This window comes from Miscanthus floridulus, chromosome 15 (assembly GCF_019320115.1).
Source record: "Miscanthus floridulus cultivar M001 chromosome 15, ASM1932011v1, whole genome shotgun sequence".
NCBI classification, from domain to species: Eukaryota; Viridiplantae; Streptophyta; class Magnoliopsida; order Poales; family Poaceae; genus Miscanthus; species Miscanthus floridulus.
In genome coordinates, this window is record NC_089594.1 from 54609173 (window position 1) to 54634951 (window position 25779).

Genomic DNA, 25779 nt, shown 5'->3' on the forward strand with positions numbered 1-25779 from the left:
GATGGCCTATCAATCTTTCTTGTAACTGGCTCACTGTTCAAGCCAATTTAGCAATACGTCCATCTTGGTTGATAGTGCACACACTTCTTCATTGTTTCTTCAGTTCTTCTTTCAATATTGGATATTGCCTAGGGACCAACCTTGGTTGGAGGTTATCTTTTCCATGAGTGCTTTAGCTTTTCCAAGGGTGAGTGACATAATTGATCCTCCAGTAGTAGTATCGAGTTGTTAATGAGCCTTCTTGGTTAATGCATGGTAGAGGCCTTGCATGAGCAACCAATCCTCCATCCCATGGTGAGGACAATCTAAAATGTATTCTTGAAAATGTTCCCATGCTTCTAGAATGGTTTCACCTTTCTATTGCTGGAAGTTGAAGATTTTTCCTCAGTAAGCCATTGGTTTTGCCTATAGGGAAAAATTTTGCTAGAAATGCCTTTGAACACTTTTCCCATGTGTCTATGTCATCTTTATTGGCATAGAACCACTGCTTTGCCTTTCCCAGTAGTGAAAATGGAAATAGGCAGACTAGTATGATATCTTGAGCAATGTCCTTGATTCTGATTGTGCTACTAATCTCCAGGAAATTCTAGAGATGAGCACTAGCACCTTCATGTGCCTTTCCGCTGAATAGGATAGCTTTCACCATATTGATGAGGCTTGGCTTGAGTTCAAACTCAAGGTTCTTTGTCTTAACTATTTGTCTAGTATGAATGTTCTTTGTGCTTGGAGCAGAGAACTCGCCTAGTGTCTTGTTAGCCATAGCATCAGAAACTGGTGTTGAGCTGCCTTCTGATTGGTTTGATTCTAATTAAGAAGCTTGGCCTGATGAGCCTTGGTGTTAGTCTTTTGGAGTGTAAGCTTCTGAGTGGATTAAAACTAGCCCTGCAATACCCTATATAAGATATAAACAAATAGAAACAAGGGTAAACCTGCTAGAGCAGTGGTACATAGTTATGATATCATCAATAAGTATTATTTGATCAATTCTCTTTTAGCATGTGCCCTCCCCGGCAACGACACCAAGAAATGCTTGTTGGTATTTATTAATGACACTTGTAATTTAGGAAGAATATATATGTGAAGAATTCTGCAAGCACACAGATATACCACTGTAGCACTTCACCTAGGAGTATGCCAGGTATTGTTATTTATATTTTACCATAGGGAGGAGCCGTGGCTAGAGATATTGATAAACACGATATTATGATGAGATCATTGACTAAACACTTACTCTAAATAGGGGTAAGCTAGATGATATATAAATGATAAGTGTAGGTGTTGATGGTAGTTAACAAACATTAAAAACCATCAATGTAATTTGAATAAGGGCATGAAAGTAATCACCAACATAGACTTAGGGGTTTAAACTAATAAATTCCATGAGTTTTGGTGAATTTGTATTTTCAACAGGGTTTATTCAGAAAACCATCAAGGTGGACCTATATGTCAGAGTTAATTGTGCTTATCCGCAATGAGACGGACACCAGAAGGGTCTAGAAGACTCCAGAGGACACCACACCATGGCAGAGGGTGAGTGGGCGCTAGGTGGGGCTAGCCGGCCCTTTCTTCTGGCCAGCCTGCCTGTGGGACCCACTATCAGTCTCCTCCTTTGAATGTTGGTTCTCCACCGCCTTAGGGTTTGCATCTATGCCATCCTTTCATGTCAGTTTGATCCGAGGGCTTAGAATTGATGCTATGGCTTATATATACCAGCCCCTACCACCCTCCCTTAGGCATCAAACCCTAATCAAGTCATTTAGTCAAGAAGATAGAAATCCTAATCATCCTCAGAGCTCCACCATATCCTAGGGCATAGCTGCTAGGCTAGGTCTAGAGGAAGGCAAGCTGCGCTTGGATTCTAGATCTTGTCAATAGTGTGGCTTGGTATAGCCCCTTGTATCCTCTTTTGTATCTTTCATTATTCATATGTTTGCTACAATTGATTCAACACTGTTCTTAATATTATTCATGTTCCTAGTTATCATGTTCATTGTCTACTTTGATTATATGCTTAGTATTATTAGATTATCATCATGTTCAAGCATAAGTTCATATAGCGCTCACTCCAAGGTAACAGGGGTGAGCGGTCGACATTATGTAAGCGTATTGCTTATATGTTGTTTACCTGTGGATGCACCCTATATTTCAGGCCATGTGGTAGATCACGGATGTGACACTCCCGTTGAGTCCTTTGTAGTCCACTCCCCTGAATATAGGACAACTAGGATCTAGTTACGAAGGAAGACAAGCTCTGTTCTTAATCTTCCTTAGTAATATCCCTTATGTGTAGATATGAAGTTGATCTTAGCCATGACTACTATGTATAATTGCACTAATCAACATATGCTTTGACTTGTAATTAAGAATGACTTAGGAATTATTCCTCTAATATTCTACTTAGCCATGCTAATGCCATACAAAGGAGTACTCTGAGTAATTAATGATCAGTTATCATTTGCCATTCATATACATTTATCTCTTGACTTACCCCTATTGTGATTAGAATATTAGTTATGGTTTATTTCTCCATCATATGTATAAGTTATCAATATATTCCAACTAGTCCATCCTTCCCTATGGTAAAAATATAAATAACGATAACTGGAATACTCCCGGGTGAAATGCTACAATGGTAAAATTATATGTGCACTTGCAGATCCCTTTCATATATATACATTCTTCTTAGTCACATAAAATACTAAAGTACTTCTTAGTGTCATTCTAGAGGTGGCACTAGGTAGTACCAACAAGCATTTCTGGTGTCATCACTAGGGATGAAAACTTAGTAAAAGTGATGCTATGAAATGTCTACAACATTAGGTGGCTACTTAAACAAGTGACAAGTAAATAAATACCAAAAGTTGGGCAACAATAATAATCCAGAAATAAAATTAGACAAAGATTCCTAAGTCATTCTTATTTACCAAGTCTTTTGTACGCCCAAGTATATATACTTTCATCAATAGCATAAGTAACTCTTCATCTATGCATAAGGAATATTACTAAGGAAAATCAAGAACAGAGCTTGATTTCCTTCGCAATTAGGTCCTACTTGTTCTATAGACGGGGAGTGGACTACAAAGGACTCAACAAGAATGTCACACTCATGATCTTCCACATGGCCTGGAATGTAGAGTGCATCTGTAGGTAAACAACATATAAGCACCACACTTACATAATGTCAACTACTTAACTCACTTGAGTACTGAGTTAAGCGCTTTTGTGAACTTATGCATAAACTTAGTTTCAACTATGACTATATCAAGCATACTACCAAAGCATACTAAGAACATAATAGATAGAAACTTAATATAGATTAAGCATAAAGTCATGAATAATAGAAGATACAATTGCTATACTAGCCTCCAGATGATGAATCCAGAATCCTAAGCAGTAGTCCAACTCTACTTTAATCTTACTAGCTAGCCTATACTAAAGCTTTGAGGAATTGGAGATCTATTCTATTCTCTCCAGTGGATCTTCTCAAATAGTTGTGGTAGCTCTAAAGATGAAGATCGATTATTATTATCATGCCTCAGGGGGGTATGGGGTGCCTTAGATAGGGGGAACCAGGAGTCTTATGGGCCCATGAATCCATGGCATCATCAAATTTATGCCCTCGAATTGAACCAACCTTGAGCAACGGTGTAAGATTGATCCTTAGAGGCGGTGGATAACCGATGTTGAATTGGAGGCTGACAGGTGGCACCCACAAGCCGGGCAGCCAATAGGTGGGGTCGGCTGGCCCAACCCTATAGTGGCTCACTGTGGGTCATGGTGGTTTGCCTTTTGGAGTGTTCTAGGGTCTTCCTAAGCCAGTTTTGTCAGTGGATAAGCATGATTTGATCTAACGATTGGGTCCACCTTGCTTATTTTCTGAATAAATCATGCTGAATACACAGATTCACCAAAACTCATGGAATTTATTGGTTTAAACCCCTAAACCTATCTTGGTGACCATTTTCATGCATTTATACAAGTTGTATTTATAGTTTATGATGAGTGTTAACTACTGTCAATAGCCAGCCCCTACAAAGCCCCATGCCCCATCACAATACATGATCCATTCTGGTTGTTCCTTTTCTTCGCTTGGATTTTGGGATGGAGTCCAATCAGCTACAAAGTCTGCCAAAACTTGAGATTTTATTGATATTCTCTTTTCAAATTCAATGTAATGTTGAGACAATTCTGTAGCCCATTTTTTCAATCTTCCAGATGATTTGCAACTTTGCAAGACTTCTTTTAGAGGATCATTTCTTGAGCTTGGAAGTAGTGCTTTAGTTTTCTTGCTGCTATTAGAACTGCATAGGCTATTTTCTCAATCTCTAAGTAGTAAATTTTTGAGCTGGATAATGCTTCTGAGACAAAGTAGACTAGTATTTGTTTCTTCGAGTGTTGAGTTTCTTGTTCTTGAACTAAGATCACACTTACTGCACTTTCTGTGGCTTTGACATAGAAGAGCAAGTTCAGCCCCTACTGTTGGTGTGGCTAAGGTATTTGGCTTTGATAAGTATCATTTTATCTCTTCAAATGCATGTTGCTACGAAGGTCCCCATGCAAAGTTTCTTTTTGCCCCTTTGAGGGCTTGAAATATTGGAAGGCTTTGCTCTACTGATTTTGAGATGAATCTGTTTAGGGCCACAAGCCTTCCTAGTCTATTTTTGGACATCCTTTATGTTTTCTAGAACTCTCATGTTCAAGATTGCTTGGACTTTATCTAGGTTTGGATCGATGCCTTTTGCTGACACAATACAGCCTAAAAATTTTCCTTTCTGACTCCAAAAGTGCACTTTTCAAGGTTCAACTTTAAATTTGCTCCCTGGAGATTTGAAAATGTTTCTTGTAGATCTTTTAATTGATCTTCTCTTTTCTTACTTTTGACTACTATGTCATCAATGTAAGTAAGTAGATTTTTGCCAATTTGATCATGAAGTACAGTCGAGGTCATTCTGACCAATGTTGTGCCGGCATTGCGAAGCACCTTTGCCATTCTTTTGAAGCAATATATTCCAAATGGGGTGATAAACTTGTGAATTCTTCATCTTCTTTTCTCATCCAAATTTGATGATGGCTAGAAAAAGAGTAAAGTACATGGCTAGTCTTCAAACTTGTAGTGGTGTGTCATCCCAGTCCCTAAACTCAGAAAGTGTGTCATTTCGGTCCTTAAACTCTATTTGGGTCTCAAATTCATCCAAACAGGTATGGATTCGCACCCGCGAGTAGAGATAAGACTTAATTGCTTAAATTAAAAGATTAGCAGGGTTTATAAACAAAATCACCAAGACACATAAATTACACAAATATTTATGAACTTTGTGAGGGACTAGTTTGAAAATAATCATCTTCTTCCTCCACTGTTGTCGGTGCATAGACGAGCCACCGCCATCTGTTGGTGGTCCTTAACAACAATATCCGACCGTCCATTACTATCGAAAATGGGAGAAATAAACAAACTTTTGACACATATGCAATTACTATTAACCTAGTTCCACTTGTATTAGAAGAAACATGTTTTGCAGGGCACACATTTGAATACAAGTGGAAAACATAGCAAAAGGCAGCAATCTAGAAAAGCATAAAGCAAAAAAAGCGCAAAAGAACCAAGCAAAGGCCCAACCAACTAACGAATCTGGGCCAGACACCGACGTAGATAAGGCCCAGGACTACCCAGGAACCAACCATGTGCAGGTGGTCATGGGGTGGCGCCATGAGGGTGCGGCCACACCCCAGCAGCTGCCACCTAGGCCCTGGCTTTCTATGGCAGTTGCATGGCGGCATGCTTGGTCGATTTCTGGTGGTTTCCTAAATTATCTACACTAAACCGACCCTCAGCCACTATAAGAAGAGGGGTGGAGCTCTCCTTCAACACACACACACACACACACACACCATTTGAGCCTCTACACCTCCACTTCTCTACTTGTACTCTTTTACTTTTTAGTAGTATTTGGAGCTTGCAAGAGCTATCAAGGAGCGCTTGGCTCCTTGGGAGAAAAGAGACAAAGTTTGGTATGAATACAAGAAGAAATTCTTCCAAAGTCATGCTCTCATTTTATGAATATAGTTGTGCTATAGAACTAGACTATAGTTCTCATGTTATAATCTTGACATATGAACTAGTATATAGTTTGTATGTTATGATATTAACATGTGCAACTTTATGCTTAGCCATTCATATGACATATGTGAGTAGAAGTGGAGCAAATTTGAGGTGGCGGTTCGTCATTCCTTTAGGCATGCCCATGTCCTATGCTTGTCGATCCATAGGGTCAAAGCCCTAGGGGGATATGGGTAGTTTCTTTGTACATGGGCATGGTGCTTGGGTGCACGAAAGCCTTTGGATATGACGGTGCCCCATAGTTGAGGGGTATGCAGCAGCTAGTGATAGCCCTGTCCATCCCTTGTAATCCCCCATGTTCAGGTATTATGTAGGAATCTTAAAGTCTCTCGCACTTGCTGGCTGACCATTGCTCGGAGATGTCCCCATCCATCGTACACTTAGGTCTAGCTTTAATCATGTAATTTGTATGATCATCAGCTGTTCTTTGCACAACTATATTAGAACATGCCTGCTTAGCTTAGGGTCATTCTTTTATTCTTTGTTTTCTCTTTCATCCTTGAGGTTGGCCCAAGTGTGTGTCCACTATCCTCCTAATACTGTTTTTACCCCTATTATAAACTATTGCTTCACTATGCAAGTATGTAATCTTGTTCATATGCCATGCTAGACTGTTAACACCTTGCCCTCCTTTGGGAAAATATAAATAATGATACCCTGAGAGTATTCCAGGTATCATTACTTATATTTTTACCACTAGAAAGGTCTAGCATGGACACGTATTGATAACTTATACTATTGAAGGAGAAATAAACCATAACCAATATTCTACTCACAATAGGGGTAAGTCATAGGATATGAGATGTATAAATGATAAGTAATGATAATGATAAATCACTCAGAATACTCCTTTCTATAGCATTAGCATGGTTAGGTAGAATATTAGAGGAATAATTCCTAAGTCATTCTTAATTACAGGTCAAAGCATACATTGATTAATGCAATTGCACCAAGTAATCATCGCTAAGATCATCTTTATATCTACACATAAGGGATATTACTAAGGAAGATTCAGGGTAGAGTTCCTTCTACCTTCGTAATCGAACCTACGTGCACATATATTCGGGCAGTGGACTACATAGGACTCAATGGAAGTGTCACATCCATGATCTACCATATGACCTAGAATATAGGGTGTATCCGTAGGTAAACAACGTATAAGCACCATGCTTATACTATGTCGACCACCCACCCCGTGTAGTTTAGAGTGAGCGCTATACGAACTAGTGCATAAACATAATGGTAAACTAGCTATACTAAGTATATAATCAGAGTAGATATTGAACATCATAACAAAGAACATGAATAAGATGAACACTAAGATTGTCAAAACAATTGTAACTAGCATATAAAAATAATGGAGAAACAAAAGAGAGATGGGTACAAAGTTTATACCGAACCACACTCTTGACAAGATCGAGAATCCAAGCGAAGTCCTGCTTACCTCCCTCAAGATTAGGGTTTCTATCTTCTCAAATGACTTGATGACTTATGATTCCTAGGGGAGGTAGGGGCTGGATTATATAGCCTTGAGGGTCCAATGTGGGCCCTTGGATCAAATTGACTTAAGCAATGGCCTAGATGCATCCTCAAAGGTGGTGGGAGACTGCCATACGAAACTGTCTAACAGGTGGGCACAGGGGGGGGCCGGGTAGCCCCACCTATAGGCCGAGCGGCCCCACCTATAGGCCGGGCAGCCCTTCCGCTTCGGTGACATGGCTTCTAGACCCTTCTAGAGTCTTCCCACGTAGGTACTGTGGTGAAACTCCATATTTTCCTTTGACGATTAGGTCCTCCTTGACGGTTTTCTAATTAAACCCTGCTAGAAACACTAGATTCACCAAAACTTGTGGAATTTATTAGTTTAAACCCCTAAACCTTCATTGGTGATTATATTTATGCCCTTATACATGTTTAATTGATGGTTTATATTAGTTGTTAACTACTGTCAACAACTCCCCCAAGCTTACCTTTTGCTAGTTCCCTTAGCAACACTAAACTTAGCAAATTGAATCTATAGTTTAAGGATTTTGAAAATATTGAAGCAAGCTCCTCAAAAGTACACATGCATTCAAACAAGAATTCTCCTCGAGTATTAGAATAAACCTGATCTGACTTTCAAACTTACCCATATTATCTTCAACAATGGGGCTTTGTAGCCTTCACTGGGCCTTGAGCAATTGAAAGACAGAACGATCAAGTCAAGCACTATGTCTCAAGTTTTTTGCTCAACCATTATTCTGGAGTTTTTATAGATTTTCAAAATAAAACTTAGAGCTTCCATTATATGACTCTCTAAAGTCTCTCAATATATGTGGTATTTGTGGATCCTCACCAAGGCAATAGTGATGTTATGCCTTTGTCTTCCTACAACTAAGGCATATGTGGAGCTCATAGGAGTGAAGAAAGCATAAAAGAGCATACTTGCAATACATATATTGCAAAGTCAAACCTTGGATCCAAAGAGAGTTGAGTTCATACAATCAAATCAAGATGTGCATGTGTATAGACGTATGGTGGATATATATGGTGGCTAACCTAATTCTACTATGCTCCTTGAAAACATATCTCTCATTTAAAACTTGGAAACAACTTTGCAAGAAAACATGGGCTATCTTATTCATCTTCTTTTTCTTCTTCTCAGGCGAGCATCTGAGTTCCCTATTGTTTTAGTAATTCGGACACTTGTCCATTTTTTCTTATCTTTTTCTTTTTATATGAATAACTTTTGCATGGCCACATGAGATAGCAACAAGAACTTGGAGCATTTATTTGGTGATATCCTATAGGGCATATTTTTTGTGTTTACTCCTAGTGTAGGAGTAAAACATTTTTGGGTGGATCTAGATGGAATGGTATGTTTTTGCACCTACCCCTAGTGTAGGAGTAGTGCATATTTGGGTGGTGTGTATGTGATCTTGATTTCAAGAGCATGAAAAAACTCTCATAAGGCATCAACGAAGCTTGACTAAACTTAATGCAAAACAAGCAGCATATATGAGTGGAAGTTTTTCAAATCTAAATATCATATATGGCTCTGGTAGCAATTCAAGCTTTATCATATAGGAGATCATCATGTAAGATTTTTATGTTTTTCAAAAGATAAATCTCCAAAACTTTAATATCACTAGGAATAAGATAAACAACAGCTCAGACCTTCTCATGTCATATCCGCCAATTACCTAGACTAAGATCAAGCATATGCTACCCATAAGTTTCAAGTTCAGAGTAAATTCTTATATCAATATAGTCTTATCCAAAACTCAGGATAATTCAAGGCTAAAACTAGGTACTTGAAAGGAATTTTGATAGAGCAACTATTCATCATTTCCATTGCAAAAGATTATCCTCAGAGTTCTTTTATTTAATTCCTAGAAACTAAACTAGACACATACTTTTATTTTGTTTTCATTTTTAAGACCACACCCTACTATATATATAGCTAACATAAATTTTTATTTTGTTTTAACTTGTTATGCATCTTTTTATGAATCTAGCAAATATATAGAAAACTCAAAGATAGTATAACCGAAAAGGGAAAGAAATACTTAGCTAGATACATGGGGGATGCTCCTCCCCCAAGCTAGATGGTGTTGTGGTCTTTCTTAAAATCTCTCTCATCCTTCCAGAAGTTGTTTTCCTAGTGCAGTGGGTGTAGCAGTGGCTCGAGAATATGTCCTTCGGATGGATGGCTTTACTCTTGATCACCCTACAAAATATTCCAACAAGAACACAAAAACTCATGGCACAGGTTAAGATAAGAGCTTAGCGGTTAGCCATTCAGAGATTTGTTATTCTTGGGGTTTTAGATAGATTTCCTAATTATCAAAGTTCTAGCAGGATGTCTAATTAATATATTTGTGGATTTTTCTTATTCATATAATGCAGAAAGGAAATATGCATGCATGTTTATTTTTATTTTTAAGCCACCACGGTAAATATTCCTATGGGCTTTTACACACTTGTAGATTTATTCACATGGGGCTTTAGGCTTTATGATGTAATGATATAATGCAATAATGAAACTTTTTATTTTTCCTTTTCTAAATGCAATGCTAATGTAGAAAAGTAAATATGCTAAAGTGAAAAATAATTCATGCAATGCTAAAAGTAAATATGGATACTACAGATGTTACCTCATGGCTAGGGTTTGAATTTTTAAGTCCTCTAGATAGGACTTGGCTGGAGAAGAGTCTTTTACTTTTCGAGGGCATCATCTAGTCCTAGGGATGAGACTCTGATGATTGCACCTCTTGTGACTCTAGTGACGATGTTACCTTCTCCTTCTACACCTGCTTGGTCTGTGGACTTGACTTTGGTAGAGCGGGTTCATCTTTTACGAACTCCATTAGGTTCCTTATCTTCCTCCCATTCATTCTTTGGAGAATGATTCTTCTGGTTTTGGGATGATCGACGTCTCCTCTTGGAGCAAGACTTCTTGGGCTGCTCATAAGTAGTATAACTATTAAAATAATAGCGTACCTTTTCTCTAGGGAATTGAAAGTGGACTTGTCTAGATCTAACATAGATGATCACATTAGTGGTGTTGAGGAATGGTCTTCCAAGGATGATGGGTGTATCATCTTCTTCTTCACCCATGTCCAGAACCTTGAAGTCGGCAGGGGCATAGTGATCATGTATTCTTACCATAATATCTTTTGCTATTCCCCTCTGGGAATTAGATTGATTGGTCATCCATCTGCAATTGCTTATATGTAGGGAACAAAGGTTCATCACCAAATAAATATTCATACGTTACCTTGGACATTATGTTGACTCTCGATCCAATATCGTAGAAGGTCTTGTAGAAGGTTCTTTGTCAAATGGTACACTCGATCGTTGGTACGCCTGGATCATCCTTTTTAGCAAGGAATGATGAAGCGAGGAGGTGGTCGTACTCAGATCAGAGTGTGTTGATCAATGTTGACTGTCTCTTCTTGTGGCTGCCTAGCTCTATTCTTCATTCTTTTGTCATTCTTCTTCTTGGTCACTATTGTCTCTTCAGGTAGGTGCTGGCGTCTGTGGATGTCCGAGAGATTGCAAGATACGATTCTTGAAAGAAAACTTCTCCTTTCTATCCTTGATTGTGAAGTAGATCTTGGCACTATCCGTGTAGATGATGGCTTTAGCAGTGCTTAGGAAAGGTCGGCCCAAAATAATGGGTGGCCTTACATCTCCACCTATTTTCAAAACCACAAAGTCTACTGGGATTATATGATTGTCCCACTCAAATAATGGCATCTTCAAAAACTCCCTTGGGGTAACAGAGTGACTGATCTACAAGCTGCAAATGCATATTTGTATACAACAAAGAATCACCATTAATTCGATCATAGATTACCTTTGGTATGATGTTGACACTTGCTTCGAAGTCACAGACAACTTCCTGGAAGATGTGAGGTCAATGGCGATGGGGATGATAGGTCTCCCTGGATCACTCTTCTTCTCAAGCAAGGTATAATCTATCCACCTTCCTATCGATGGCTCCATGTAGTAGTAAGCTGCATTGTGAATATTGACAAGATTTACAATTTCTAGATCTTTCGGTTGCCCTATAATCTTACCTTTGTCGGATGGAGGAACACTAGCCGCTAGCTGAGCTATTTGTGATTCTATCATTTTATTAAAGCTATGCTAGTTCTTTATGGTAGAAGCAAAGCTATCCATTCTTTATTTATATTATCTAAAATTTTATCATTGGAAGCTACTTTCTAGATAATCCCTCCATAAGTTTGGATTAGGCCAGCAATTAATTCTCTCAAGGGTGGTTGATTGAAATTGTTAAAATTATTACCTTGATAGTTACCTTGATAATTACCTTGGTAGTTTGGCCTTTTTTGTTGATTCCATCCATGATTCTACTAAGGACAAGAGTAATTGTTGTTGTTTACAAAATTCACATCCTCATGGGTCTCAGGACAGTTATTCCCTCAATGCCCAGTGCTTTCACACACTTCATATGTATGTGGGAATCATGAATGTGCATGACTTCTTGCTTCTCATTGGCTCGAATCTTCAAGCTTCTTCATCAACAGGTCCATCTTGGCAGACATCATGTCTACTTCCTTGAGTTGATGTATACCTCCTCCTCTTTTGCGGGTTTGAGCACATTCATTATTCCAACCTTGATTGGAGGCCATCTTCTCCACAAGAGCAATTGCATCTGGTATGGTGAGCGACAGGAATGCACCTCTAGTAGTAGCATCCATAGTCTCACTGGGTACTAGTTGGTCAATCCATAGTAGAAAGTCTACAATGAGTAGCCCATTCTCCATCCCATGATGAGGGCATTCCGCAATATAATCTTGAAAGCCTTCCCATGCCTCAGGGATAGATTTATGATGTTGTTGCTGAAAGCTTGAGATTCTCCCACTGTAGAGCATTGGTCTTGCCCATGAGAAAGAACTTTGCTAGAAAGGTGGTGGAGCAGTTATCCCATATAGTATTTCTATCTTTATTAGGTGTAGAACTACTGCTTTGCCTTCCCCAAGAGTGAGAATGGGAAGAGGCGAAGTAGTATGGCATGTTGGGTTACTCCTTTGATAGTGAAGGTGATGCAGATCTCTAGGAAGTGTTGGAGATGTGTACTTGCATCTTCATGTGGCTTTCCACAAAACTGATTTGCTTGCACCATATTGATGAGAGCTGGCTTGAGCTCGAATCCATTGTCTCCAACATTGACGGTTGGTCCAGTACGGATGTTGGCTGTAGTTGGAGCAGAGAATCCATAGAGAGTCCTAGTTAGTCATGGCTTCAAATTCTGGTGTTATGCTTCACCTTATATGGTTATCTTCCGATTTCAAAGCTGGAGACTTCTTGAGTTTAGCTTCTAGTTCTCCTAATTATTGCTTTAGGATCTTCAACGTAGTTTGTTAGAAGGTCAAAACTAGTTATACATTACCCTGGATAAGATACACGAGTAGACAAAACAAGGGTAATCCTGTTTGAGCAGAGGTCAATGGTTTCCCTCAATCACATCAATAAGTATAAGTTTAGCAATACTTCCTTTGCTAGTTTCCTTCCCCGACAATGGCGCCAGACATGCTTGTTGGTGTTTATTAATGTGTCACTTGTTTGAAGTACTTAGCCACCTATTATAAACCTATATCCCTAACTTTACTAGGTTGTCAACCCTAGTGATGATGACAGAGATATGTGTTGGTACTACATAGCATTACTACTAGAATAACACTAAGTAGTTCTTTATTAATGTATGTGACTAGAGAGAATATATATAAATCAATGAATGAAAAGTATCCGCAAGCGCATAGATAATATACCATTGTAGCATTTTACCCAAGAGTATTCTAGGTATCGTTATTTATATTTGTACCACTAGGAAGGTCTAGCATGGACATGTATTGATAACTTATACTATTGAAGGAGAAATAAACCATAACCAATATTCTACTCACAATAGGGCTAATTTATAGGATAAGAGATATATAAATGATAAGTAATGATAATGATAAATCACTCAGAGCACTCCTTTCTATAGCATTAGCATGGTCAAGTAGAATATTAGAGGAATAATTCATGTCATTCTTAATTACAAGTCAAAGCATACTATTGATTAGTGCAATTACACCTAGGAATTATGGCTAAGATCATCATCATATCTACACATAAGGGATATTACTAAGGAAGATTGAGGGTAGAGCTCATTCTACCTTCGTAATCGGACCCTATGTGCACCTATATTTGGGGAGTCGACTACAAAGGACTCAATAGGAGTGTCACATCCGCGATCTACCACATGACCCAGAATATAGGGTGTTTTAGCAGGTAAACAACGTATAAGCACCACGCTTACACAATGTCGACCACCAACCCCATGTACTTTAGCAGTGAGCCATATACAAACTTGTGCATAAACATAATGATAAACTTGCTATACTAAGTATATAATCACAGTAGACTGTTGAACATCATAATGAAGAACATGAATAAGATGAACACTAGATTGTCATAAAAATTGTAACTAGGATATAAAAATAATGGAGAAACAAAAGAGAGAGGGGTGCAAAGGTTATACCGAACCACACTCTTGACAAGATCGGGAATCCAAGCGAAGTCCTGCTTGCCTCCCTGTAGATCTATCCTAACTAGCTATGCTATGGAGGAAGAGCTCTAAGGAGATTAGGGTTTCTGTCTTCTCAAATGACTTGATGACTTATGATTCCTGGGAGAGGCAGGGGCTAGATTATATAGCCCTGAGGGTCCAACGTGAGCCCTTGGATCAAACCGACTTAAGCAACGACCTAGATGCATCCTCAAAGGTGGTGGGAGACCGCCATACTGAAGCTGGCTGACAGGTGGGCCCAAGGGGGCTAGGTGGCCCCACCTGCAGGCTGAGTGGCACCACCTGTCAAAGGGTGGCCCTCCGCTTTGGTGACATGGCTTCTAGACCCTTCTAGAGTCTTCCCATGTAGGTACCATGGTGGAACTCTGTATTTTCCTTTAATGATTAGGTCCTCCTTGGCAGTTTTATGATTAAACCCTAATAGAAACACAGATTCACCAAAACTCATGGAATTTATTAGTTTCAACCCCTAAACCTTCATTGGTGATTATATTTATGCCCTTATATATGTTTAATTGATGGTTTATATTGGTTGTTAACTACCGTCAACACTGCCCACTGTAAACATGGGTAATGGAAACTTCAAGCTGCGTAATGGCCTAATCACGATGGTGCAGGCAAACCAATTCTATGGTTTGCCTTGTGAGGACTGCAAGTGCACACTTGCAACACTTCCTGGAGCTATGTGACACCATCACCATCAAATACGTTGCACAAGTTAGCTTCAGGCTCCGTTTGTTTCCCTTCTCCCTAGCGGGGAAGGCTAAATAGTGGTTTTATAAGGAGAAGGAAGCTATCAACACATGGGACAAATGTTCCGCAGTGTTCCTCGTGATGTTTTTCCCCATGGGCAAAACCAATGCACAGAGGGCGAAAAATTCAAATTTCCAACAGACTTCAATGGAATCCATCCCTGAGGTGTGGGTGAGGCTGCAGGATTACATCTAGGCATGCCCGCTGTTGGCAGTCCTTAACGACCATATTCGACCACCAATTAAGATACAAACAAAGGATAAATTAGCATGATTACTCACATATGTTATTTATATTGACCTATTTCCACATGTATTGGAGAATCATTATTTTACAGGGCACATACATGAAACACATGGAAATGGAGTCAAAATGCGCAACCAGGAAAGCTCAAAATATGCAAATAAAGAGAGAATCCCACCTACCCATCTAATCTAGGGCCAAGCACCGGCATGTCTGCACTCCTGGCCCAACAAGGAACCTCCATGCAGAAGGTGATTGCATGTAGGCGCCATCAGGGTGTGGCCACACCGCCCTCCGCACCTCTCGCCTCTAGCCACGACGTGTTGCCTCCTGGTGCCTCCACCACATTGGTTGCTTGCGGGATCCGGTGGAATATTCTCTAGAACCGATGTTTCCATGGCTATAAATAGAAGATGAGGCCTCCCCTCTCTCACACACCAAACTTGTACTCTTTTACTATTTTTAGTAGTGTTTTGGAGCAACGCAAGCTTCATTGGAGAGCTTGATCCTCTAGGGGCAAAAACTTGGTATGAATAATATGAAGAGTTCCCTTATGTTATTCTTCTCATTTTATCAATATAGTTATGTTATGAAATTAGAGCAAAGTTCTTATGTTATTCATTTAGCATATGAAACTTTATGCTTAACCTTTCATACAATGTACATGTATAGACCAAGACCTAAATTGAGGTAGTGAGTTCTACTTTAAGATTAGTTTTAGTCATCATATTCTTGTGGGTTCGTTGTCCGTCCCCGAAGTGGATGCTATAGTAGAGGACTCATGATAAAGAGGGATGTTCCTGGCCGATGCTAGAGTAGTAGTCAAAAGCATAGACATAGTGTCTAGGCTAGAGGCTACCTTCGTTTGCCTCGTGCACCACAGTTGAGGGGTAGGCAGCCGGTGGTGACAGTCCTGTCCGTCCCTCATAATCCTCCACGTTCAGGGTTTGACGTAGAGCCGTGTAACAACCCGGGTTTTCGTGCAACCAAAAATATGAGTTTTTTTTTAATTTTCCTGCAATGTGTAGAGCATTTAGTCTCTTGGTCAAACCTGAGTCAACACAAGGAGGACCTGCTAATAAATCAGTGCATTCATATAGATTTGTTTGTAGGAATGTGCCTTGTTGTTGAGTTGGTTTGGAGTTGAGTTTTGTTTAGCCTTTTGAGTGCACAGATCTGTAACATTTTTCTTTCAAGTCACCTCATTGAATCCATCTCAAATCTATAGCAAATTTGTTTCAAATCCCTCTTGAATCTATCATCAATCCCCTGAGTCAAAATTCATAAAGGAAAAATCCTTTTCCTCCTCTCCTCAAATTACTCTCAATCCCTTTTAATCTCTCCTGAAAAATTCCTTGTCAAAAAAGGAAAATTCCTTTTTCCTTTTTCTCTTCTCAAATCAGCCCATCTCCTCCTCTTGGGCCAACTGCCAACATGTCCCACCAGCCCAGGTCCCCTCTTCCTCCAGCCGGCCCAACGCCACCCCTTCTCCCTTCACTTCCCTTCCCACCGGCCCAACCGGCCTCCTCCTCGTGCAGGCCTAGCATTAGCTGCTGGCCAAAGCCCAACTCGACAGCCCAGCTCGTGCCTCCCCTCCTCTTGCCACGTAGCCTAGCAAGCCGTGAGGCCCACCAGCAGTGCAGCGGCCTGCTCGGCCCAGCCATCGGCCCCCAGCGCCCGTAGGCCCATGACCCATTGGCCCCGCATCCCCAAGTCGCGCCTGTGCCCTAACCCTAGGGGTGACGTGCCCCTATGCTTCAGACGTCGCCGTCGCTCAGCATGCTCTGCGCCCACGCTCTCTGTCGCACCGCGCACGCCTCCCAATGCCCATCGTGTGGCCAAGATAGGTACGGACGCCGAGGATCACCGATCAACAGTGCCTGGCGCCCCTCGAAACCTAGCCACTCGTGGTATAAGAAGCAGCAGCTGACGCTCAAGCTCCTGCTCCCTCTAGGCCGTCGCCATGCCACTCCTAATCACTGGTCCCCTTCTTCTACCCCTAGTCGCCGCCTGGCCCTGCTCTGCTCCACGTCCTGGACGTGCTCGATGTCCTCGACCACCTCCGTGCCCACATCGCTAAGCTCGCCGTGACAGCCTTGCCGTCAAGCCACGCCACCCACTCCGGTGCGTCCTAGCCCCTGCATCCACGCTATAGCCATGGATATCGTCGGGCACTACTTTGCCAAGCACCTCGAGCCAATGTAGCGCCTCCCTCACCTTGCCTCACGGACGTGCCCGAGCAGCCGCGCTGGAGTTCGTCTACCGGCCACGCCTCCACCTCTTCGACTTGGCCTCCGCCCCAAGCTCATCATGGTCACCACGCCGCCACCTCCTCCTGCCATATGACATCATTGCCGACCACAACAACCGCAGCCTCCTCGACTCCATCCATATGGAGCCACCGGAGCCCTAACACCGGTCGGCTCTGCTATGTCTGTGACCACCATCTCCTCGCCGCGCCCCTGCTCTGTCTTCGTCGTGCCTACGACCTTGTCCTCGCTGAGCACCCCAACACAGAGCTGCTGCCCCTCGCTGAGCATGGAACCACGACGCCGTGCTAAGCCTCATCCTAATCATGACCGTGCTGAGTTGTCCCCACCATGCTAGACCCCATCACCAGCACTGCACCATAGCAACGACCTTGCCGTGCTCCACTCCCGCCGCGTTGCAGCCTCTGCCTCGCCGGCCTAGAGCCGAAGCCCCATGAAGCTGCCGTCTTTTTCTTCAAACACCGTCGCATCCACCTCTCCATCCACGCTGACTTCACCATGCTCTGCCCCTCCTGGCCGGATCAACTTCATCGGACAGCAGTGCACCTCGCTGGAGCTCCTCCATCACCGGTGAGCCCCAAAGCTCAAGCTCTCGCCTTTTTCGTCCTTTGTTGCCATTCGTGATCAATTACCTGTGCATGAGTCCAATCCGGGAACCCCTGTGCCAAGCCAGAGCCGCAGGGAACTGGGAATGCCAAGCCAGAGCCGCAGGGAACTGGGAACGGGAGCTTGTTGGCATACCAGTGCTCCATGTCCCACATTCGGGTATTGTGTAGAGTCTTAAAGTCTCTCGCGCTTGTTGCCATACCAGTGCTCGAAGATCTTCCCGTCCATCTTACACTCAGTTATAGCTTTAATCATGTATTTTGTCTGATCATCAACTGTTCTTTGCACGGCTATATTAGAACATGCCTGCTCTGTTTAGGGTCATTCTTTTATTCTTTGTTTTCTCTTTTATCCTTGAGGTTGGCCCAAGTGTGTGTCCACTATCCTTGAAATACCGTTTTTATCCCTGTTATAGATTATTGGTTTGCTATGCAAGTACGTAATCTTATTCATATATATGCCCTGCTAGACTCTTTATACCTTGCCCTTCTTTGAAAAAATATAAATAACGATACCCTAAAAACTTTCGGGTAAAATGCAACAACGATAGATCTATGCGCTTGCGGATATTTTCTGTAATCGTTAAGAACTATCGTGCTGGTGTTCCTTGGTGGCGTTGCTAAGATTTATCCAAATCTTAGTGATGGTGCTAAGAAATACCATCAGACATTTCTAGTGGCGTTGCCAGGAATGGATTCCATCTCCATTCTTGGTGATTGCGCTAAGAAATATCAACACCATGGCTGCCACACGAGGGGCACGGGCGAGACGCCACCGCCGTGCACTGGCGCCACGCCACCGCCGTGCACTGGCGCCACGGCTGTGCCGGCGAGCAGCCTCGGCCGTTGCCGCACAGGGGCGCAGAAGAGGCGCTGCCGCCGCCCAGGCACGTGCGCACGACCTCTCCCTGTCCCTTGCAGGCCGCGATGTGCAGTGCCGTGCGTCCACGTCCATCGAGGTCGATGCTGTCGATGTCCACCCCGCTCCTGAGCAGCTCCTCCCCGCAGGCGACGTCCCCCTGGCAGGCCGCGAAGAGCAGGCGCATGGACGCATGGTGGCGTCCAGGTTCTTCGGCGTCGCGAGCTGTTGGTGGCCCGCGTCCGTGCACACGGTGGCGTCCAGGTTCTTCGGCATCGCGGGCTGCGTCTGGCTGTGGGGTGGTGCACATGTCCGTCCGGCCGCTGGAGGAAATCCATGTCCACACACATGGAAATCCGCATCCGTCTGGTGAGCTGCGGGCGCGGGGTGGTCCTGTGCTGGTGGCACATGCGCACGGGAGAGCTGCCGCCGCCGCGCACAGGCACATACGCACACAGGCGCACGGGCGAGCCACGAAAGCAGCCGCGTAGGCGAGTAGCCGGCGGCGGCAGCGTAGAGGCGCGCGAGCGAGCAGCGACACACTCAATTTAATTTAAAGTAATACTCCTATAATCAATCAAATGAAATAGACAAAAAGCAAATGAACATACACACACGACACGATATACATATATTGCTTTTACAAAAGGCCGCAGTAATATATGCAATGCAACATATAACACCTGAAACGCACGCGTGGTCATCATTTGACCACACATGAAACATGCAGAGAATTATATGAATAAGCTACATATTTGAAACTTTCTTTGCATTGAAATGGCGGTACATGTACGTATTGTATATACACTCATTTTCACAGGGATTCAGACAGCGTAAAAAACAGCGCAGACGAACACACGGGAGACATTTTCATGAAACCAAATATATGTACTAGCTAGCTAACAACAGTAGTCTTGGATCGCTTACAATTTATTATAAAAAATTACACGTGAAAAGGAATAACAGATATCCATGGAAATTAATACATAGCAGCAGTGCGCGGCATAGATGAATACACACCCCATACATTATACATATATATAGCTTCCCCTACATGCTCTGATCTCTGCCTCCATCCATTAGCTAGCTCCCAAGGCAGTTAATTACTTATAATTAGCATACTTAATCATTCTCCATCATTTCTCATGACCAGTAGCAAGTCGTTCGAATAAAAGGGTACGTGTGGCGGGCGCATGCATGCATGGGCCATGCACGCGATCGATAGAGAATCTAGACCACATGGACGGCGGGGCTGTGGCGGCTCACGAAGACGTCGACCACGTCCCTGTTGGGCAGCATCGCCGGCGGCGCAGCTGCTTCAGCAGCGCAGCTCCTGTTGGGAACCGCCGCCATCTGGGCGACTGGGTGCACCCCGGAGCTCCTCTCGGGGAGGGCCGGGCTGAGCTTGGCGATGTTGACAAAGACGTGCTCGTCTGCAGCTGAGGGAAGCTTGCCGCCGGCATCCTTGCCCTCGGCAACCGCCACCGGCGTCTTGTTCATGTACAACACGTAGAGCACCATCTGGACCACGCCAAAGGTGAACCCAAGGACGTTTGGAAGCTGCAGAGATATGAGAGTTGTTTATCGTCAGTAAGACACATCACGAAACTGCTAATAAAGATAGAGCAATTAGGGTGGTTGCAACAAATTATAAATTAAATAATTACCGCGACGTATTTGTCCTTGATGAGGAGGCCGTAGAGGAACCAGACGACGGCGCTGAGGGTGAGCGAGAGAGAGAGCGAGAAGGGCATGTACTCCACGCTCTTCGTCTGGATCACGCGCTTCTGCACGTAGCCACGTACACGCATGCAGCCCGTTAGTAACACATCAAAACTGATGGCTATGGTGATTGGGTTGATCTGTCCATGCATAGACAGAGTGCTCATTTGTATAATATATATACGTGCTCTGTGCTCACCATGATGCTGAGCGGCGCGACGAAGACGCTGACGGAGAAGCCGACGCAGATCCATCCGAGCATGACAACGCGCTTATCACCCTTGAAGAGGAGGAGGGTGAGGAGGAGGATGACCCCAAAGACGCCGACATTGAGGAGGAGCAAGATCTTGGCCGTGAACATCTTGGTTTTCTTGGGCGCGTAGACGAAGTACATGACGATGTAGATGGTCTCGATCACGCAGCCGGCGGCGTTGATGGTGATGAGGAAGGTCTCGTTGGACTTGATCAGTGCATAGAAGATCCACAGCATGGCGCTGAACAGGGCCACCACGTAGGGAACCGACTGGAAACCCTCCGTCGACTTGGTCTTGTAGATGCGGTAGAACGTCGGTCTGTAAGAGCGCAAGGATCATCAGATGGACAGAAATGTTTCAATTCAATGGTGAACATCTCAAGTAGCGATAATTTAGCAAGTCACGTTCATGTTACTTACATCGGGGCGAGGAAGGTCATGAAGGAGATGACGTTTCCTGCAAAGCAGAAAAAAGGGCGCCAAGATCAGCCATTTGCAAAAGTTGCCAAATTAAAGAGAGTCCAAATAAAGCTGGGATAAGTTGTGATAAGCTGACAGCGCTTTACATCTCCGGCCGGTCTTAATTTTCCTTCTATTGTGACTTGTTAGCAAAGATTGGCGAGGCTTTATTATTTTTTTACACCACCCAAAAGTTACAAGATAGATGCCTCAAAAAAGGACCGATTGCTAGCTCGACATGTAGTCCATGATTAAAATGTATAGGCTAACTAAAGGATGGATCGAGGATGACAGGTGATATACAAAACCTAGTGATGTATGCTTAATCTGTTGCAACTAAGTGATTATGACCACAAGAACGTCTTATTTTCCGGGAATGTTTGGAAGGTAGTACAAGGTTTGGAAGGTGGTAGTACAAGCTCCACTGCTATTGATTGGTGATCACCGAAGTGCAGGTTCCACTAAGTCGCTTCTATATGTACTACTATATATCATGCACTAGCAACTACGAACGATAAGATGTTTCTGAATACACAGTTATAGGAATATGTAAAGTGAAACTTAATTAAACAGAATAGAAATATATATATATATATATATATATATATATATATATATATATATATATATATATAGGGAGAGGCTATTCAGTAGCCGGCTACAAAATAAGTTATTTTGTAGCCACCTCCATTTACTATAATTTTATATACTAATTTACCATAATGTCAATACATATTTACGATAGTTGGGTTACTATAACACATGGGGATATTTACCATAACGTTATATTAAACCACTTAGTAAAGAGTTACTATAATCTCGTAAATTAACATAGTAATTATCATAACTCAAAGTGGCTACAGAATAAGTTATTCTGTAACCAGCTACAGGATAGTAGTTCTATATATATATATATATATATATATATATATATAGATATATATATATATATATATATATATATATATATATATATATATATATATATATATATATATATATATATATATATATATATATATATATGCCCGATTTATGGCCTTACGGCTCTTGTTTAGTGAAAGGGTAATATATATATAAATATATATACCTAGGAGGCCGAACGCGAATGCCCAGGGGTGCTGCAGAGATAGGCCTGCCATTACGACAAGAAAAGGGGGAGCTACAAATAATGTAATAGGCTCACAAGAATTTCCCAACACAAGCTATACAACTGAGCCAACAGTTGCTGGAATCACAATGATGAGCTTGTTTTCTTGTTAGGCTAGCTTGGGAACTACTTCTCTTCCTCTCTAACCCTTTGGCCCCTACAGGAGGGAAGGGAGAGTTGTGAGGAGGACTCCTCGCTCTGTGTTGGCTGAAACTCTTGCAATGATAGGCAGTGCTGTGGGTGGCTTTATATAGGCACGAGGTGGCACGCAGGCCTTGGTTCGTCGTGCACATGTGCAGGCGGGCTCTTCAATCTCACATATGTCATAAATATTTTTTTTGTGAAATTAAATATGCAATGCAAAGATCTTTTTCAATATGGGTAGCTTTAGAGATGACAAATTTCTGGCCATGTATATATCACTAGAGTGTATAAATTGTCCTATATATATATTAATAGATTGAGATAATCTTCTCCATTCAAAAAAGCGGGAGCTGCTTTGCGTGCATGCTTTATAGTCCATTATACAACGGTGAGTGCCAGGGGTAGTACACTCCAAATTGTTGTGCACCGCCTGGGGTTCTCTCCCCAACCTGCTTTGGACGACTCAGCGGTAATGGTAAGAGCCGCTGCACTACAGCAAATTAAATCACATGAAGTTTAATTTTCCAACCACGGGACTCAAGACAGCATTCTTAGTTTGATTATGTGATTTTGCTACTGAGTAGAACCTAATAATAATTAAGTTAGAATATCCTTTTTATTTGGACATAAAGATCAAAACTAAGTTGTTCTAACCACTGGTGGTTAAACATTTATTATGTGTATTACTCAGGTTTTCACCATGAAATATTTTTTACAGCTTTAAAAAACCCTTGTTTTGGTTCAATTGAATAATATAGCAACATATATATATATATATATATATATGTATATATATATATATATATATATATATATATATATATATATATATATATATATGCTTGTAAGGCACCAGTAACGGTGACTCAAAAACAGGATAGATCTTTGTCGGCATGTATAGGTCATTTTGGAATGCCTTTGCTTCTTTAATTCTACTTTCCTCACGTCGCTGCTGTAAGTGGACGTACATTGCTTTCCGCCAGCTTTTCTTTTCCTATATTGCTTGGTTTCCAATCAATTCAATGATTACAACACTAAGCATAATTGAACATATTAAAGATTCCACGTGCTCCTAAGTAACATACATGTGATATTAATTACTTATGCTGTCATGTGAAAAATCTTCATCTTCATCCTGTGCTCTTAATCTAGATCATAAAATATGTGTCTATACTAAATCATTTTTTCTTGTATATGTTTCTGATTTTTTCATAAATTTTTCCATTTCTCACAATAAATTACCGGAAAAGGCCATATAGTTAATCAAATAAAATATATTTATACAATAAATTCAATTTATGTAGATTATAGCCACACATATTGTGATAATATGGCCAAAGTGGTAGTTTAAAGTCCTAGAATTGCCCAAAACAGTATGTTTTTTCCATGTAGTTTGACGGTAGCTTCCGAAGGATATAAGGAGAGAGAGTGCATTTTTGCCACGTACGTTCCCCCATCCTAATCACGATTATTGGAGGCAAACCAAAGTGGTTGATTAAAATGGGTATTGATGTAGCGAAGAATGGTTTCAGTTAAATGGCTATCTTTTTGAAAGCTCATTGCCGATCTTGATTCTTGACCACTGAAATTTGTTCTTCTTTGGCACACATATATAATGTATTGCTTCATATGTGTGCACATATGACAACATAAACAGGTAGCAAGACCTGATGGAATGTGCATGTAATCTCGCCATATCGTATCCTTTAATTTTGGAAATACTCCAAATGTTGTACATGGAATAATGATTCATTTTTATGTGTTGTCGTTGTAGTAAAGTGCTAAATTTATCTAACGCTTTATTATCTTATAATAAGATAATCTAAAACTTCATCTGGTACAATAAGTAATTCTAGGAACTAACGAGTTATTCCATACCTATTTAATTTCCTATCTTATATTAGCTATTTTAAGCAGCAAACAGTATTACAAGTTAACGACATACTACTATATACTACATGACTTTGTGATGTACCAAGCTTTAATTTTTATTCAGTCAACTTTAATTTGTTTCAGAAAAAAACAACATTATTGTTCCATTGTGCGGAATAAAACCGTAACATTATAACTGGGGTTGGCTGGTGTGACATAGAGAAAGTCAGTACACAATTGGGTTGGCATCGGCCTAAACATAAAAAAGTAGCTAGATATACGTGAAATTAAAATAAATTATGGTTTCAGAATTTATTTTTTGTTGTTATAAACACTGTTACATTGTTTCGCTAGGTAACACTACTCTAGGAACACTTTTCTTAGACAGGCATTTTGTGTTTTTAGAGGTGATCTGAACCGCCCCTGCCTTCGCTGCAAAGAATCTATTGATTAAGAGATAACAGAGACAGAGGTTCATGCATGTCTCTACAAATCAAGAAAAAAAAATTACCGCTGAGCCTAGTGCGGAAGCCTGCTCATTGAGCCTACAAGATGTCCTTGGACATCGCTACCGAGCGCACCTTGGGGATTCTCCCCGTGCCACCCATGGAGCCATGTATTGTTGTGGATCGATTTCGATGAACCAATCGATGACATGAGCTTGAGGACGGAGGAGCCGAACCTATCATTGCCAAGGCCCTACTTGCACGAATCAGGGTTATGCTCAATGGAGCCAACCCATCAATGGCAGAGTCACCCCGCATGCTACATCTGAGAGGTGACACCGGGAGGGGGCAAGGCTACCATGCCATCGATTGCGTAGAAGTCAATGCATCACAGTGCCTAACGTCGCGCCATTGATTGTGTCCTCAGCAGCGCCAAAGACGAGTGTACCTAATGTGCCCTCTGCATCACCGACATGGGGTTGCCGCCGACACACCTGAATTCATGCCAATGCACCCTTACCAGTGCCAAAGCCGGGTCGCTGCGGCCGTGCCCAAAGCCGGGCCTCCGCTAATGTGCCCTTGTCAAGAAACGAGAAAGAGAGCCAAGGGAAGATTGAGGGTGAGAGAAAAGCAGTGATGGGCTAGCTAGGCTTCAGGGTTCTTAAGTGTCCTCCTTTGAAAATAGTCTCAATTTTTAGAGATGGACCTCTTTAGAGACATGACTCTATAAATAGATTTTGTGACATGATTGTTTTAATTATGTTTAATTGTCTCCTAAAATGGACCTACCATCTCTAGGTTC

The 25779-nt window shown here is 41.8% G+C and overlaps 1 protein-coding gene and 2 non-coding genes across 3 annotated transcripts; 2 read left to right on the forward strand and 1 right to left on the reverse strand.

Annotated features, from left to right (window-relative positions):
• Window positions 1–286: 286 nt before the first annotated feature.
• On the forward strand, window positions 287–394 carry LOC136509686 (small nucleolar RNA R71). The gene has a single exon (XR_010772436.1). It is a non-coding gene; the product is annotated as a small nucleolar RNA R71 (small nucleolar RNA).
• An 11997-nt stretch (window positions 395–12391) lies between these two features.
• LOC136509694 (small nucleolar RNA R71) lies at window positions 12392–12499 on the forward strand. Its single transcript, XR_010772443.1, has one exon. It is a non-coding gene; the product is annotated as a small nucleolar RNA R71 (small nucleolar RNA).
• Window positions 12500–19798: 7299 nt separating this feature from the next.
• On the reverse strand, window positions 19799–22743 carry LOC136508372 (bidirectional sugar transporter SWEET13-like). The gene is made up of 5 exons (XM_066503030.1): window positions 22456–22743; window positions 21327–21363; window positions 20853–21225; window positions 20599–20718; window positions 19799–20491 (listed from the first exon to the last, which is right to left on the reverse strand). The coding sequence occupies exons 1-5, from the start codon at window positions 22505–22507 to the stop codon at window positions 20162–20164; spliced, it is 912 nt and encodes a 303-aa protein (XP_066359127.1). The 5' UTR covers window positions 22508–22743; the 3' UTR covers window positions 19799–20161.
• Between the last annotated feature and the right edge of the window lie 3036 nt (window positions 22744–25779).

Bases quoted from the DNA above. Each gene is read 5' to 3' on its own strand.
- LOC136508372 (XM_066503030.1), bottom strand. From the start codon at position 22,507: ATGGCAGGCCTATCTCTGCAGCACCCCTGGGCATTCGCGTTCGGCCTC. The intron at 21,364-22,455 runs GTATATATATTT...TCTGCTTTGCAG, and splicing joins ATTCGCGTTCGGCCTCCTAG to GAAACGTCATCTCCTTCATG. The intron at 20,719-20,852 runs GTGAGCACAGAG...GGCTACGTGCAG, and splicing joins TCGCGCCGCTCAGCATCATG to AAGCGCGTGATCCAGACGAA.